The 17,221-nt window shown below is 38.3% G+C and overlaps 1 protein-coding gene across 1 annotated transcript in view; it reads right to left on the bottom strand.

Annotated features, from left to right (window-relative positions):
• Positions 1 to 17,221, bottom strand: part of hcn4 (hyperpolarization activated cyclic nucleotide-gated potassium channel 4) — a 123,380-nt gene that overhangs the window by 80,431 nt on the left and 25,728 nt on the right. The window contains exon 2 of the mRNA XM_077194643.1: positions 12,483 to 12,906. Coding sequence (XP_077050758.1) covers positions 12,483 to 12,906 — 424 coding nt within the window. The remainder of the gene's footprint in view (positions 1 to 12,482; positions 12,907 to 17,221) is intronic.

The following is a 17,221-nucleotide window of genomic DNA, read 5'->3' as shown; positions in this document are numbered from 1 at the left end:
ACAATTCTGACTTTATATCTCGCAATTCAGACTTTATATCTCGCAATTCTGACTTTATATCTCGCAATTCTGACTTTATATCTCGCAATTCTGACTTTTTATCTCACAATTCTGACTTTATATCTCACAATTCAGACTTTATATCTCACAATTCTGACTTTATATCACGCAATTCTGACTTTATATCTCACAATTCCCACTTTTTAATCTCACAATTCTGACTTTATATCTCACAATTCTGACTTTATATCTCACAATTCCCACTTTTTAATCTCACAATTCTGACTTTATATCTCGCAATTCTGACTTTATATCTCACAATTCTGACTTTTTAATCTCGCAATTCTGACTTTATATCTCACAATTCTGACTTTATATCTCGCAATTCTGACTTTTTATCTCACAATTCTGACTTTATATCGCACAATTCAGACTTTATATCTCACAATTCTGACTTTATATCTCACAATTCTGACTTTATATCTCACAATTCTGACTTTATATCTCGCAATTCTGACTTTTTATCTCACAATTCTGACTTTATATCGCACAATTCAGACTTTATATCGCACAATTCAGACTTTATATCTCACAATTCAGACTTTATATCTCACAATTCTGACTTTATATCTCGCAATTCTGACTTTTTATCTCACAATTCTGACTTTATATCGCACAATTCTGACTTTACATCTCACAATTCTGACTTTATATCTCGCAATTCTGACTTTATATCTCACAATTCTGACTTTATATCTCACAATTCTGACTTTTTATCTCACAATTCTGACTTTATATCTCGCAATTATGACTTTATATCTCACAATTATGACTTTATATCTCGCAATTCTGACTTTATATCTCACAATTCTGACCTTATATCTCGCAATTCTGACTTTTTAATCTCACAATTCTGACTTTATATCTTTCAATTCTGACTTTATATCTCACAATTCTGACTTTTTATCTCACAATTCTGACTTTTTAATCTCACAATTCTGACTTTATATCTCGCAATTCTGACTTTTTATCTCACAATTCTGACTTTACATCTCACAATTCTGACTTTTTATCTCACAATTCTGACTTTATATCTCACAATTCTGACTTTTTATCTCACAATTCTGACTTTATATCTCACAATTCTGACTTTTTATCTCGCAATTCTGACTTTTTATCTCACAATTCTGACTTTATATCTCGCAATTCTGACTTTATATCTCACAATTCTGACTTTATATCTCACAATTCTGACTTTTTATCTCACAATTCTGACTTTATATCTCGCAATTATGACTTTATATCTCACAATTCTGACTTTATATCTCGCAATTCTGACTTAATATCTCACAATTCTGACTTTTTATCTCACAATTCTGACTTTATATCTCGCAATTCTGACTTTACATCTCACAATTCTGACTTTATATCTCGCAATTCTGACTTTATATCTCACAATTCTGACTTTATATCTCACAATTCTGACTTTATATCTCGCAATTCTGACTTTTTATCTCACAATTCTGACTTTATATCTCGCAATTCTGACTTTATATCTCACAATTCTGACTTTATATCTCGCAATTCTGACTTTTTAATCTCACAATTCTGACTTTATATCTCACAATTCCGACTTTTTATCTCACAATTCTGACTTTTTAATCTCACAATTCTGACTTTATATCTCGCAATTCTGACTTTTTATCTCACAATTCTGACTTTATATCTCACAATTCTGACTTTATATCTCACAATTCTGACTTTATATCTCGCAATTCTGACTTTTTATCTCACAATTCTGACTTTATATCTCGCAATTCTGACTTTATATCTCGCAATTCTGACTTTATATCTCACAATTCTGACTTTATATCTCGCAATTCTGATTTTATATCTCACAATTCTGACTTTATATCTCGCAATTCTGACTTTTTAATCTCACAATTCTGACTTTATATCTCTCAATTCTGACTTTATATCTCACAATTCTGACTTTTTATCTCACAATTCTGACTTTTTAATCTCACAATTCTGACTTTACATCTCACAATTTTGACTTTTTATCTCACAATTCTGACTTTATATCTCACAATTCTGACTTTATATCTCGCAATTCTGACTTTTTATCTCACAATTCTGACTTTATATCTCGCAATTCTGACTTTATATCTCACAATTCTGACTTTATATCTCGCAATTCTGACTTAATATCTCGCAATTCTGACTTTATATCTTTCCCATCTGCCTTTCTGCTGTTATCTCGGGACGCTAGTCCCGAGGTAAATAGCGTTCGTCAGCTCCAGTTTGTATCCAGCCTCTCACGGAGAATTCAGATGCCCCAACGCCTGTGAAGAGACGACTCGACGCCTGTGAAGAGACGACTCAAAGCCGGCGATATGTTATGCCATAAATTAATACATGATTAACTGACTGTATTTTTCTATGTACATTTCCGAAATGCACTTTCTGTAAAGCTGCTTTGAGACAATGTGTATTGTGAAAAGCGCTATACAAATAAATTTGAATTGAATTGAATTGAATATCTCACAATTCTGACTTTATATCTCGCAATTCTGACTTTATATCTCACAATTCTGACTTTATATCTCACAATTCTGATTTTATATCTCACAATTCTGACTTTATATCTCGCAATTCTGACTTTATATCTCGCAATTCTGACTTTTAATTCTGACTTTTCATCTCACAATTCTGACTTTATATCTCACAATTCTGACTTTATATCTCGCAATTCTGACTTTTAATTCTGACTGTTCATCTCACAATTCTGACTTTATATCTCACAATTCTGACTTTATATCTCGCAATTCTGACTTTAAATCTCGCAATTCTGACTTTTTATCTAACAATTCTGACTTTATATCTCACAATTCTGACTTTATTTCTCACAATTCTGACTTTATAACACACAATGGCAACTTAATATCACGCAATTCTGACTTTATATCACGCAATTCTGACTTTATATCACGCAATTCTGACTTTATATCACGCAATTCTGACTTTTTATCTCACAATTCTGACTTTATATCTCACAATTCTGACTTTATATCTCGCAATTCTGACTTTATATCACGCAATTCTGACTTTTTATCTCACAATTCTGACTTTATATCTCACAATTGCGACTTTATATCTCACAATTCTGACTTTATATCTCACAATTCTGACTTTATATCTCGCAATTCTGACTTTATATCACGCAATTCTGACTTTTTATCTCACAATTCTGACTTTATATCTCACAATTCTGACTTTATATCTCGCAATTCTGACTTTATATCACGCAATTCTGACTTTTTATCTCACAATTCTGACTTTATATCTCACAATTCTGACTTTATATCTCGCAATTCTGACTTTAAAACACACAATTGCGACTTTATATCTCACAATTCTGACTTTATAACACAAAATTGCAACTTAATATCACGCAATTCTGACTATATCACGCAATTCTGACTTTATATCTCGCAATTCTGACTTTTAATTCTGACTTTTCATCTCACAATTCTGACTTTATATCTCACAATTCTGACTTTATATCTCGCAATTCTGACTTTTAATTCTGACTGTTCATCTCACAATTCTGACTTTATATCTCACAATTCTGACTTTATATCTCGCAATTCTGACTTTATATCTCGCAATTCTGACTTTAAATCTCGCAATTCTGACTTTTTATCTAACAATTCGGACTTTATATCTCACAATTCTGACTTTATTTCTCACAATTCTGACTTTATAACACACAATGGCAACTTAATATCACGCAATTCTGACTTTATATCACGCAATTCTGACTTTATATCACGCAATTCTGACTTTATATCACGCAATTCTGACTTTTTATCTCACAATTCTGACTTTATATCTCACAATTCTGACTTTATATCTCGCAATTCTGACTTTATATCTCACAATTGCGACTTTATATCTCACAATTCTGACTTTATAACACACAATGGCAACTTAATATCACGCAATTCTGACTTTATATCACGCAATTCTGACTTTATATCACGCAATTCTGACTTTTTATCTTACAATTCTGACTTTATATCTCACAATTCTGACTTTATATCTCACAATTCTGACTTTATAACACACAATGGCAACTTAATATCACGCAATTCTGACTTTATATCACGCAATTCTGACTTTATATCACGCAATTCTGACTTTTTATCTCACAATTCTGACTTTATATCTCACAATTCTGACTTTATATCTCGCAATTCTGACTTTATATCACGCAATTCTGACTTTTTATCTCACAATTCTGACTTTATATCTCACAATTCTGACTTTATATCTCGCAATTCTGACTTTATATCTCACAATTGCGACTTTATATCTCACAATTCTGACTTTATAACACACAATGGCAACTTAATATCACGCAATTCTGACTTTATATCACGCAATTCTGACTTTATATCACGCAATTCTGACTTTATATCACGCAATTCTGACTTTTTATCTCACAATTCTGACTTTATATCTCACAATTCTGACTTTATATCTCGCAATTCTGACTTTATATCTCACAATTGCGACTTTATATCTCACAATTCTGACTTTATAACACACAATGGCAACTTAATATCACGCAATTCTGACTTTATATCACGCAATTCTGACTTTATATCACGCAATTCTGACTTTTTATCTCACAATTCTGACTTTATATCTCACAATTGCGTCTTTATATCTCACAATTCTGACTTTATAACACACAATGGCAACTTAATATCACGCAATTCTGACTTTATATCACGCAATTCTGACTTTATATCACGCAATTCTGACTTTTTATCTCACAATTCTGACTTTATATCTCACAATTCTGACTTTATATCTCGCAATTCTGACTTTATATCACGCAATTCTGACTTTTTATCTCACAATTCTGACTTTATATCTCACAATTCTGACTTTATATCTCGCAATTCTGACTTTAAAACACACAATTGCGACTTTATAACTCACAATTCTGACTTTATAACACACAATGGCAACTTAATATCACGCAATTCTGACTTTATATCACGCAATTCTGACTTTATATCACGCAATTCTGACTTTATATCACGCAATTCTGACTTTTTATCTCACAATTCTGACTTTATATCACGCAATTCTGACTTTATATCACGCAATTCTGACTTTTTATCTCACAATTCTGACTTTATATCTCACAATTCTGACTTTATATCTCGCAATTCTGATTTTATATCTCGCAATTCTGACTTTATATCTCGCAATTCTGACTTTATATCTCACAATTCTGACTTTATATCTCACAATTCTGACTTTAAAACACACAATTGCGACTATATCTTGCAATTCTGACTTTATATCTCGCAATTCTGACTTTATATCTCACAATTCTGACTTTATATCTCACAATTCTGACTTTATTTCTCACAATTCTGACTTTAAAACACACAATTGCGACTTTATATCTCACAATTCTGACTTTATAACACAAAATTGCAACTTAATATCACGCAATTCTGACTTTATATCACGCAATTCTGACTTTATATCACGCAATTCTGACTTTATATCTCGCAATTCTGAGAATTAAAGTCAAAATTACGAGATGCAAACTCGCAATTGTAAGATAAAAAGTCGCAATTATCTTTTAAAATGTTTAATCTGTGACAGAAACAAACTTCCATAGGGTTTGTGACTCCAAACCAGACTAGAGTTGTTATATTTGTGTTTTCGCAGTCAGAACCAGGAAACTCCCTTGATTCTCCCACTGAACCTGACCTGTGAACCGTATTGGACGTTATGCTTCCCATCCAGAACATCCAATCAAAGCGACACGAGCCATAAATCAGAACGATCCCTGATGCAGATACTAATAGAGATGGACTCCCTGCCTCCGCTCAATAACAAACAAAGATGGTCCAGCAACACGAACAGCTTCTAGACGATCCCTCATGCTAATGTTGCAAACTCTTGCCATTGACAAGTGGTTAAGCTTTGTCATTATAACATGGTCTAAAGGGGGTGTTTTAGCTCTTAAAAACACCCACTTCATTAATACTCCCAGTGATGGTCCACAAACGCCCCTGGATGCTGCAAGAGAGGTTTGTTTTGATGGCCGTCTCATCCAGAGTCATTAAACCTTCATTTGAGCTTGATTCAATAACATGCTGACTAACTGCATTCACTCGCAGGAGAGAGACTTCCTTGAGGAAACTGTCTAGGCTGGAGATGCTACGACAAAAGCTGGAAATACTGATAAGAGGATGCATTAGATTGAGATTATCAGAAGCAAAAAAGTTAGCTTTCCTTGTGTCAGGTCCAAAACTTAATGCATCAGATTCAAATATTCAAGCCTGCCTTTATTCGATCAAAAATCTTGCTGAAAATTAGTTGTTTTCTATGTGAATCTATTTTAAAATGTAATTTATTCCTGTGATCAAAGCTGAATTTTCAGCATCATTACTCCAATTTTCACTGTCACATGATCCTTCAGAAATCTGTTATAACTTTACAAATGTCACTTTTGATTCATTTAATTTGTCCTTGCTAAATAAAAGTATGAATTTTTGAACAGTAGTATATCCCAGAAGTGACTATTTTTTACTCTTAATCATTCAGTGGCAAAAATAGCTGTTCTAAATCAAATCATGATCACTATTCATGACAGTCAAGACATCATTAAACTAAAAGCAGGGACTGTTCCCTTAAAAATTACACTTTTAATGCGATGGCTTTCAATTTCCGCTCTCTTTCTGTCACACATTACGGCTCTCATCTCATCTGTTACACACACACACACACACACACGCACGCACGCACGCACGCACGCACGCACGCACGCACGCACGCACGCACGCACGCACGCACGCACACACGCACACACACACACACACACACACACACACACACGCACGCACGCACGCACGCACGCATGCACACACACACACACACACACACACACACACACACACACACGCACACACACGTACGCACACACGCACGCACGCACACACGCACGCACACACACAATATCTCCCATATTGCTCAGAGTAACTGTAGGAACATATTGAATATCAAAAATATATGTGAGCCTGGACCACAGAACCAGTCACGAGTCGCACGGGTATATTTGTGGCAGTAGCCAACAATACACTTTATGTGTACACTTTACCAAAAATCATTAGGATATTAAGTAAAGATCATGGTCCATGAAGATATTTTGTAAGTTTCCTACTGTAAATATATATATTTGAGGGGATGCAACACAATCGCAAACATAAATGCAAAACTTTAAAGGCGATTTTCTCAATGTTTCGATTTTTTTGCACCCTCAGATTCCAGATATCTAAATAGTCATATCTCAGACAAATATTGTCCTACCCTAACAAACCATACATCAATGGAAAGTATAGATATGTATACATCTCAATTTCAAAAAATTGACCCTTGTGACCGGTTTTGTGCTCCAGGGTCACATTATCACTAATGTAAACGTCAGCTTTACAAGTGGAGTTCTGAAACGATGTCAGGATTTGTTTAGACTGATGTTATTAAGTCTCTATCACTTCTAATAGGATCTGTTGAATCAGTGGCGCGCTGCTATGGGAGAGTGTGTGACCTGCTGTCATGAGAACGAACACGGCTCGACTAAATGAGACACCAGCTGCATCTACAGCTTCACTTCTCACCACTGAGACCCTGTTCAGAGAGAGAGAGAGAGAGAGAGAGAGAGAGAGAGAGAGAGAGAGAGGAACGCTTCTAATCATCACTGTAATCACCATCCAAACCAATCCTCAAGAGGAGGAGAGGAAATTACAGGCTAATGTTAGCACTCTACTTTGAAACATTCATTAATTGATACGTGTAAGACTCAACACTTCGATTTTTGCCAAAACCTCCATGCCTGAAAATGAGAGTCGTGTAACATATGCTGCATTTCTGTGTCAAACGAGATCTATTCTGTTTCGCGAGCATTTCTACAAGGCAACCAGAGTAAACGGAGAGCAAATCTCACACATTTCTCAAACTATACTCATATTTGCCAAGACTCTAAATCAAACATCTGTAGTCAAACATCAGAGATCTCAATATGAAGAGAAAGTATGAAAATTCATCATATACTCACCGTACAGTACATGCAGTAGCATTTAACTCAGTTATTATGACATCAGTAGACTAGATTATTTTATTTTAAAAAATGAAGTAGTGTAAAAGAATAATAAAAGTAATAACAACAGTAATATTATAATTATTAAATAAATTATATATTATGATTTTCGTGGCAGTGTTGTCTGATGTTTTTGAAGGTGAGAAGTGTTTGAGTCCGAATTAATTTATTGTGTATATTATTTTATAGAATTATTATAAGAAATTTACGTTACTACAAATAATAAAAAAATATTATTATTAGAATCTGACGAAGGATGGGGATCTTATTATAATATTACCGGCCCTTAATCTGCACGTTTCCAGCCATGGTGCCGGTTTTGCAAGCGACAACAGTGAAACCAGTTCTAACAGTGAAACCAGTTCTACCAGTAAAACCAGTTCTTACAGTGAAACCAGTTCTAACAGTGAAACCAGTTCTACCAGTGAAACCAGTTCTTACAGTGAAACCAGTTCTAACAGTGAAACCAGTTCTACCAGTGAAACCAGTTCTAACAGTGAAACCAGTTCTAACAGTGAAACCAGTTCTACCAGTGAAACCAGTTCTTAGAGTGAAACCAGTTCTAACAGTGAAAGTGAAACTAGTTGGAACAGTGAAACCAGTTCGAACAGTGAAACCAGTTCGAACAGTGAAACCAGTGAAACCAGTTCTACCAGTGAAACCAGTTCTACCAGTGAAACCAGTTCGAACAGTGAAACTAGTTGGAACAGTGAAACCAGTTCGAACAGTGAAACCAGTTCGAACAGTGAAACCAGTGAAACCAGTTCTACCAGTGAAACCAGTTCTACCAGTGAAACCAGTTCGAACAGTGAAACCAGTTCGAACAGTGAAACTAGTTGGAACAGTGAAACCAGTTGGAACAGTGAAACCAGTTCGAACAGTGAAACCAGTGAAACCAGTTCTACCAGTGAAACCAGTTCTACCAGTGAAACCAGTTCGAACAGTGAAACCAGTTTGAACAGTGAAATCAGTCCTAACACTGAAAACAGTTCTAACAGTGAAACCAGTGAAACCTGTTCTAACAGTGAAACCAGTTCTTACAGTGAAACCAGTTCTAACAGTGAAACCAGTTCTACCAGTGAAACCAGTTCTTAGAGTGAAACCAGTTCTAACAGTGAAACTAGTTCTAACAGTGCAACCAGTTCGAACAGTGAAACCAGTTTGAACAGTGAAATCAGTCCTAACACTGAAAACAGTTCTAACATTGAAAACAGTTCTAACAGTGAAACCAGTTCTACCAGTGAAACCTGTTCTTAGAGTGAAACCAGTTCTACCAGTGAAACCAGTTCTACCAGTGAAACCAGTTCGAACAGTGAAACCAGTTTGAACAGTGAAATCAGTCCTAACACTGAAAACAGTTCTAACATTGAAAACAGTTCTAACAGTGAAACCAGTTCTACCAGTGAAACCAGTTCGAACAGTGAAACCAGTTTGAACAGTGAAATCAGTCCTAACATTGAAAACAGTTCTAACAGTGAAACCAGTTCTACCAGTGAAACCAGTTCTACCAGTGAAACCAGTTCGAACAGTGAAACCAGTTTGAACAGTGAAATCAGTCCTAACACTGAAAACAGTTCTAACATTGAAAACAGTTCTAACAGTGAAACCAGTTCTACCAGTGAAACCAGTTCTAACAGTGAAACCGGTTCTACCAGTGAACCAGTTCTACCAGTGAAACCAGTTCTAATAGTGAAACCAGTTCTAACAGTGAAACCAGTTCTACCAGTGAAACCAGTTCTACCAGTGAAACCAGTTCGAACAGTGAAACCAGTCCTAACAGTGAAACCAGTTCTAACCAGTTCTAACAGTGAAACCAGTTCTAACAGTGAAACCAGTTCTAACCAGTTCTAAGGGTAAAACCAGTTCTAACCAGTTCTAACAGTGAAACCAGTTCTAACAGTGAAACCAGTTCGAACAGTGAAACCAGTGAAACCAGTTCTACCAGTGAAGACAGTTCTAACCAGTTCTAACTGTGAAACTAGTTCTAACACACAGTCCTAACAGTGAAACCAGTCCTAACAGTGAAACCAGTTCTAACAGCGAAACCAGTTCTAACAGCCAGTCCAAACAGTCAAACCAGTTCTAACAGTGAAACCAGTTCTAACAGTGAAACCAGTTCTAACTGTGAAACCCGTTCTAACAGCCAGTCCTAACAGTCAAACCAGTTCTAACAGTGAAACCAGTTCTAACAGTGAAACCAGTTCTAACAGTGAAACCAGTTCTAACAGTGAAACCAGTTCTACCAGTGAAACCAGTTCTTAGAGTGAAACCAGTTCTAACAGTGAAAGTGAAACTAGTTGGAACAGTGAAACCAGTTCGAACAGTGAAACCAGTTCGAACAGTGAAACCAGTGAAACCAGTTCTACCAGTGAAACCAGTTCTACCAGTGAAACCAGTTCGAACAGTGAAACTAGTTGGAACAGTGAAACCAGTTCGAACAGTGAAACCAGTTCGAACAGTGAAACCAGTGAAACCAGTTCTACCAGTGAAACCAGTTCTACCAGTGAAACCAGTTCGAACAGTGAAACCAGTTCGAACAGTGAAACTAGTTGGAACAGTGAAACCAGTTGGAACAGTGAAACCAGTTCGAACAGTGAAACCAGTGAAACCAGTTCTACCAGTGAAACCAGTTCTACCAGTGAAACCAGTTCGAACAGTGAAACCAGTTTGAACAGTGAAATCAGTCCTAACACTGAAAACAGTTCTAACATTGAAAACAGTTCTAACAGTGAAACCAGTTCTACCAGTGAAACCAGTTCGAACAGTGAAACCAGTTTGAACAGTGAAATCAGTCCTAACACTGAAAACAGTTCTAACATTGAAAACAGTTCTAACAGTGAAACCAGTTCTACCAGTGAAACCAGTTCTAACAGTGAAACCGGTTCTACCAGTGAACCAGTTCTACCAGTGAAACCAGTTCTAATAGTGAAACCAGTTCTAACAGTGAAACCAGTTCTACCAGTGAAACCAGTTCTACCAGTGAAACCAGTTCGAACAGTGAAACCAGTCCTAACAGTGAAACCAGTTCTAACCAGTTCTAACAGTGAAACCAGTTCTAACAGTGAAACCAGTTCTAACCAGTTCTAAGGGTAAAACCAGTTCTAACCAGTTCTAACAGTGAAACCAGTTCTAACAGTGAAACCAGTTCGAACAGTGAAACCAGTGAAACCAGTTCTACCAGTGAAGACAGTTCTAACCAGTTCTAACTGTGAAACTAGTTCTAACACACAGTCCTAACAGTGAAACCAGTCCTAACAGTGAAACCAGTTCTAACAGCGAAACCAGTTCTAACAGCCAGTCCAAACAGTCAAACCAGTTCTAACAGTGAAACCAGTTCTAACAGTGAAACCAGTTCTAACTGTGAAACCCGTTCTAACAGCCAGTCCTAACAGTCAAACCAGTTCTAACAGTGAAACCAGTTCTAACAGTGAAACCAGTTCTAACTGTGAAACCAGTTCTAACAGCCAGTCCTAACAGTGAAACCAGTTCTAACAGTGAAACCAGTTCTAACAGTGAAACCAGTTCTAACTGTGAAACCCGTTCTAACAGCCAGTCCTAACAGTGAAACCAGTTCTAACAGTGAAACCAGTTCTAACTGTGAAACCCGTTCTAACAGCCAGTCCTAACAGTGAAACCAGTTCTAACAATGAAACCATCGTAAAACAAGTTCTAACGCAATGGCAATAGTTCCAGCAAAAAATGAAACTATTCTCTCGTTGCAGCACAGAAGAACACTGAACACTATTGACCAAAACATGTCACAGCGTTCTCATAAAGACCTCAGGGAACTGTGTCAACTTGTGTAAAAGTTAAACATGATGATGAGATGAATCAATGTAACTCCACAACAACTACATAAATGTCTCCACTAACATTCAGTAACGTGTAAAAGTGAAACTCTTCCTGAGTCTCTCCGTAAGGCTGCACTCGCTACTGGTTATTCTGGGATTCTGGATGAGTGAGATTGCCGGAGTCCCTGAAGCTCCGCCCTCTTCTGAACGGAGGCGGAGCAGCAGCAGCTCATTTGCATTTAAAGAGACACACAAAAACAGCGCGTTTTTACTCACACCCCAAAAGGGGCAAATTTGACAAGCTGTAATAAATGATCTAGGGGGAATTTTGAGCTGAAATTTCACAGACAGTTTCTGGGGACGCCATAGATTTATTGCATCTTGTGAAAAGGGGCATATTACACCATTACTCCATCCTCTTGCACTATGAAACTGCTGTCCAGATCACATTATTATCATATATAAGAGCGGTGAACAAACCCTCAGAAGTGTCCACTCACCTCCTCCCACTGGTGAATGTAGCGAATGAGCCGCGAGAGTCGAAGCAGTCGTAACAAACTGAGGATCTTCGTGAAGCGTACGATCCGCAGAGCGCGCGCCGTCTTGTAGAAATCCGAATCGATGCGCGTCTCCACGATGAGGAAGATGTAGTCCACGGGGATGGAGGAGATGAAGTCCACCACGAACCAGGAGCGCAGATATTTGATCTTGATCTGCTGAGGGTCCAGAATGATCTCGGCGTTGTCCTCCTTCACGATCCCGGTGCGGAAGTTCAACACCAGGTCCATGAGGAAGAAGGTGTCGGAAACCACGTTGAAGACGATCCACGGTGGCGTGTGCTCGTCCTTGAAGAAGGTGATGCCCACGGGAATGATGATTAGATTTCCCACCATCAAGAGAAGCATGGTGAGATCCCAGTAAAACCTGGAGGAGAGGGACAGAAGGACAAGTCAGTATGTTGTTCACATTAGATTTGCTGCTGCATTACAGATTTTTTAAATCTTTGCTTAAAACTCATTATTTTTCCATTGCTTTTAATGGTCCTTGATGATTATATTTGTATTTGACTTCTGTTAGTATATTATTTTGCTATTTCGTTTGAAAATTGTCTCTGATTTTATTTGTGAAATTAGTTTTCTATTGATTTTGCTTGTATTTATTTGATCCGATGTTGTAAAGCGCATTTGGTAAGCTGCTGCTGTTTTAATGGTGCTATATTGATTGATTGATTGATTGATTGATTGAAGTTTATTTAGAGCAAAAAATAATAATAATATATATACTAACACAATATACATAGAAAAAAAAGAACAGCTTATATATATATATATATATATATATATATACACATACACATATACATTACAAATAATAACTATACATATACATATATATATAAACATATATACCTAAATACACATATACACATTACAATTATGATACACATGTCCACACACATTATTTACACATATAATACCTGCTCGAAAGGGAGTGGAAAGAAGTAGAACTTCTTTGCTCCCACCCCCAATTCATTCCTGTATATTACACCATATAGCGGCAGCCATTTTCTATTATATTAATAACAGACAAATTAATGGAACTTTGGATGGAAACATAGCGAATATCGCATTGTAAAAATGTAAAATTTAGTTCCAATAAAACTAGACATAAGTGTTGTTGGCACCGTTCTACTTTTCTTCCTGTCTAGTGTGAAAAGAGTCTTAAAATAATATATTTAATCAGTGATATCTGGAGCACAAACACTGCAGGACACACTCAACTTTAATACTCAGTGATGGAGGTTTGATCACATGACCAACTACTTGACTTGACCAACATCCCTACACTGTAAAAAATTATGCTCTTCTTCAGTATTTCTTTCTTGATATCCAGTTCAAATATGTAAACATTTTTAATTCAAGAGACAGTCACTGGAGAAGTTAAATGACGGACTCCTTTGTTTTATGAAAATTAGATTTATGCTTAAATCAAGTAAGAAAAAAATGAGTGGACACACGCTCCCTGATGCTGATTGGCTCCCTCTCTCTCCACACCCAACATGACTGGACATGCCCCCTAATGCTGATTGGATTCCTCTCTCTCCGCACCCATTATGACTAGACACGCCCCCTAATGCTGATTGGCTCCCTTTCTCTCCGCCCCCATTATGACTGGACATGCCCCCTAATGCTGATTGGATCCCTCTCTCTCCGCCCCCATCATGACTGGACACGCCCCCTAATGCTGATTGGCTCCCTCTCTCTCCGCCCCATCATGACTGGATATGCCCCCTAATGCTGATTGGCTCCCTCTCTCTCTCTCTGCCCCCATCATTACTGGACACGCCCCCTCATACTGATTGGCTCCCTCTCTCCGCCCCCATCATGACTGGACACCGCTAATGCTGATTGGCTCTCTCTATCTCCGCCCCCTCATGAGTGGACACGCGCTCCCTGATGCTGATTGGCTCCCTCTCTCTCCACTCCCAACATGACTGGACATGCCCCCTAATGCTGATTGGATCCCTCTCTCTCCACCCCCATCATGACTGGACACGCCCCCTAATGCTGATTGGCTCCCTCTCTCTCCGCACCCATTATGACTGGACACGCCCCCTAATACAGATTGGCTCCCTCTCTCTCCGCCCTCATCATGACTGGACATGCCCCCTAATGCTGATTGGCTCCCTCTCTCTCCGCCCCCATCATGACTGGACACACCCCTAATGCTGATTGGCTCCCTCTCTCTCCGCCCCATCATGACTGGACATGCCCCCTAATGCTGATTGGCTCCCTCTCTCTCCACCCCCATCATGACTTGACACACCCCCTAATGCTGATTGACTCCCTCTCTCTCCACCCCCATCATGACTGGACACGCCCCCTAATACAGATTGGCTCCCTCTCTCTCCGCCCTCATCATGACTGGACATGCCCCCTAATGCTAATTGGCTCCCTCTCTCTCCGCCCCCATCATGACTGGACACGCCCCCTAATGCTGATTGGCTCCCTCTCTCTCCGCCCCATCATGACTGAACATCCCCCCTAATGCTGATTGGCTCCCTCTCTCTCTCTCTGCCCCCATCATGACTGGACACGCCCCCTCATACTGATTGGCTCCCTCTCTCTCCGCCCCCAACATGACTGGACACACCCCCTCATGCTGAATGGCTCTCACTGTCTCTGCGCCCCCTAATGCTGATTGGCTACAAGTGTGTTGTGCTGCTCTGTCTGATCCACTTCCACAGCGTTTCTCAGAAATAGCTTACTGCACCTTTAAGAATGTGTAGATATGTGTACTGGAAACCAAGACAAAATACTGAAGAAAAACAGCCGTTTTTGAATTGTAACACATCAGGATTGACCAGATAGTTCATACATAATCAGCAGGAAATAAATTAAGTTTTTCATGCGCTCACATAAATCACAGCACATGATCATGATGATGATGATGCATAATTATTCAGAATGCAAATGCATGCACACACCTTTGTGACTAAAGATATTCATTTTGGCAATAAATTAAAATTCTGTTCGCAGTGGATTTCATCTTATGAATCGTAAGTGGGATCCACCTGAGATTTCAGCGATGAATTATGTTCAGAAAGTCATGGCGCTGAATTCCTCAGCGTTCTCCACGGTAAACACAGGAGTTAAATACATGCAGCGCGACCTCTCCCGTCCTCAGGAGCGTCCACGTGTGTGTGTGTGTGTGTGTTTAGTTATAAATTGCCCTCTTGGCCCAGTTGGTAATTGAATCTAGATTGGCTCTGTTGTTGGGCGATATATCCTCACGCCTCTATAGATTGCATAGAGAGAGAAGGTCAGCGTTGTGAACGGCTTGTCTGGTTCTGGCTGATTTACCCTCACAAGTTTAGGCAGCCCATAAAAATCCATCGTCGGTTTGAAAGCCAATTTAAAGCGAAAGCGGTTCGATTTGCTCGTATCTGTGAAGATTTTCCTCTGAAATTCAAACCCCCACCGTTCAATATAGTTTATTTATTGTTTCTTTAAATAATTTGTCATTGAATCACAGCATCCTGAATAAACACTTATTACAGTGAAAATTACACACACACAACTGTCTGTAATGACTGAGCTGTGATCACACACACTCACACACACACTGACAGTAATTGGAGTTTTTCAAAGTAGCGAGGGAACCCAGCGGTTCGGATCGCTGTCAGGGTGTGTGTTATATTTAGTGTGATGTTTCTGACACTGTTCGCTGAGGTTTGAAACCCAGGAGAACATCACACACGTCAAAGGAACGGCACAACATTTGTTCTTCAACCTCAGTGTTCCCCAGCACACGAACACACACACACACACACACACACACACACACACACACACACACACACACACACACACACACACACACACACACACACACACACACACACACACTCACTCACTCACTCACACACACACACACACACACACACACACACACACACACACACACACACACACACACTCACTCACTCACTCACTCACTCACTCACTCACTCAATCACTCACTCACACACACACACACACACACACACACACACACACACACACACACACACACACACACACTCACTCACTCACTCACTCACTCACACACACACACACACACACACACACACACACACACACACACACACACACACACACACTCACTCACACACACACACACACAAACACACACACACACACACACACACACACTCACACACACACACACACACACACACACACACACACACACACACACACACACACACACACACACACACACACACACACACTCACTCACACACACACACACACACACACACACACACACTCACACACACACACACACACACACACACACACACACACACACACACACACACACACACACACTCGTGTTGACAGCTTTAACCCCTTAGCTGTCATCCCCCTTTTGATAATTGACATTAAAATGCAGTATACAAACCTAAATGGTTGTAATTCAAGAATGCTTTGGAATATAGACCTAAGTTTGGTCTTGTTTTAAAGAAAACAATCGGCAGATTATTACTGAAGTGAAAGCACTTCAAAAAATTAAAGTATGAAAAAGTTATGGAAGTTAAAATTTACAGTAAATCAAATATACTTTATTAATATATTTTTTTTAATATAAAATAAATATTTTACAAAATATTTTTTACTATAAAATTACTATAAAATGAAAGCTATATATCTAACCAAGTTGTGTTCCAAATTTA

This window comes from Siphateles boraxobius, unplaced genomic scaffold (assembly GCF_051911475.1).
Source record: "Siphateles boraxobius isolate OS27281-9 unplaced genomic scaffold, OSU_SipBor_1 32, whole genome shotgun sequence".
In the NCBI taxonomy this organism is placed as follows: domain Eukaryota; kingdom Metazoa; phylum Chordata; class Actinopteri; order Cypriniformes; family Leuciscidae; genus Siphateles; species Siphateles boraxobius.
The sequence above is the reverse complement of the archived record's forward strand: the minus strand, read 5'-3'. Positions and strand labels throughout refer to the sequence as shown.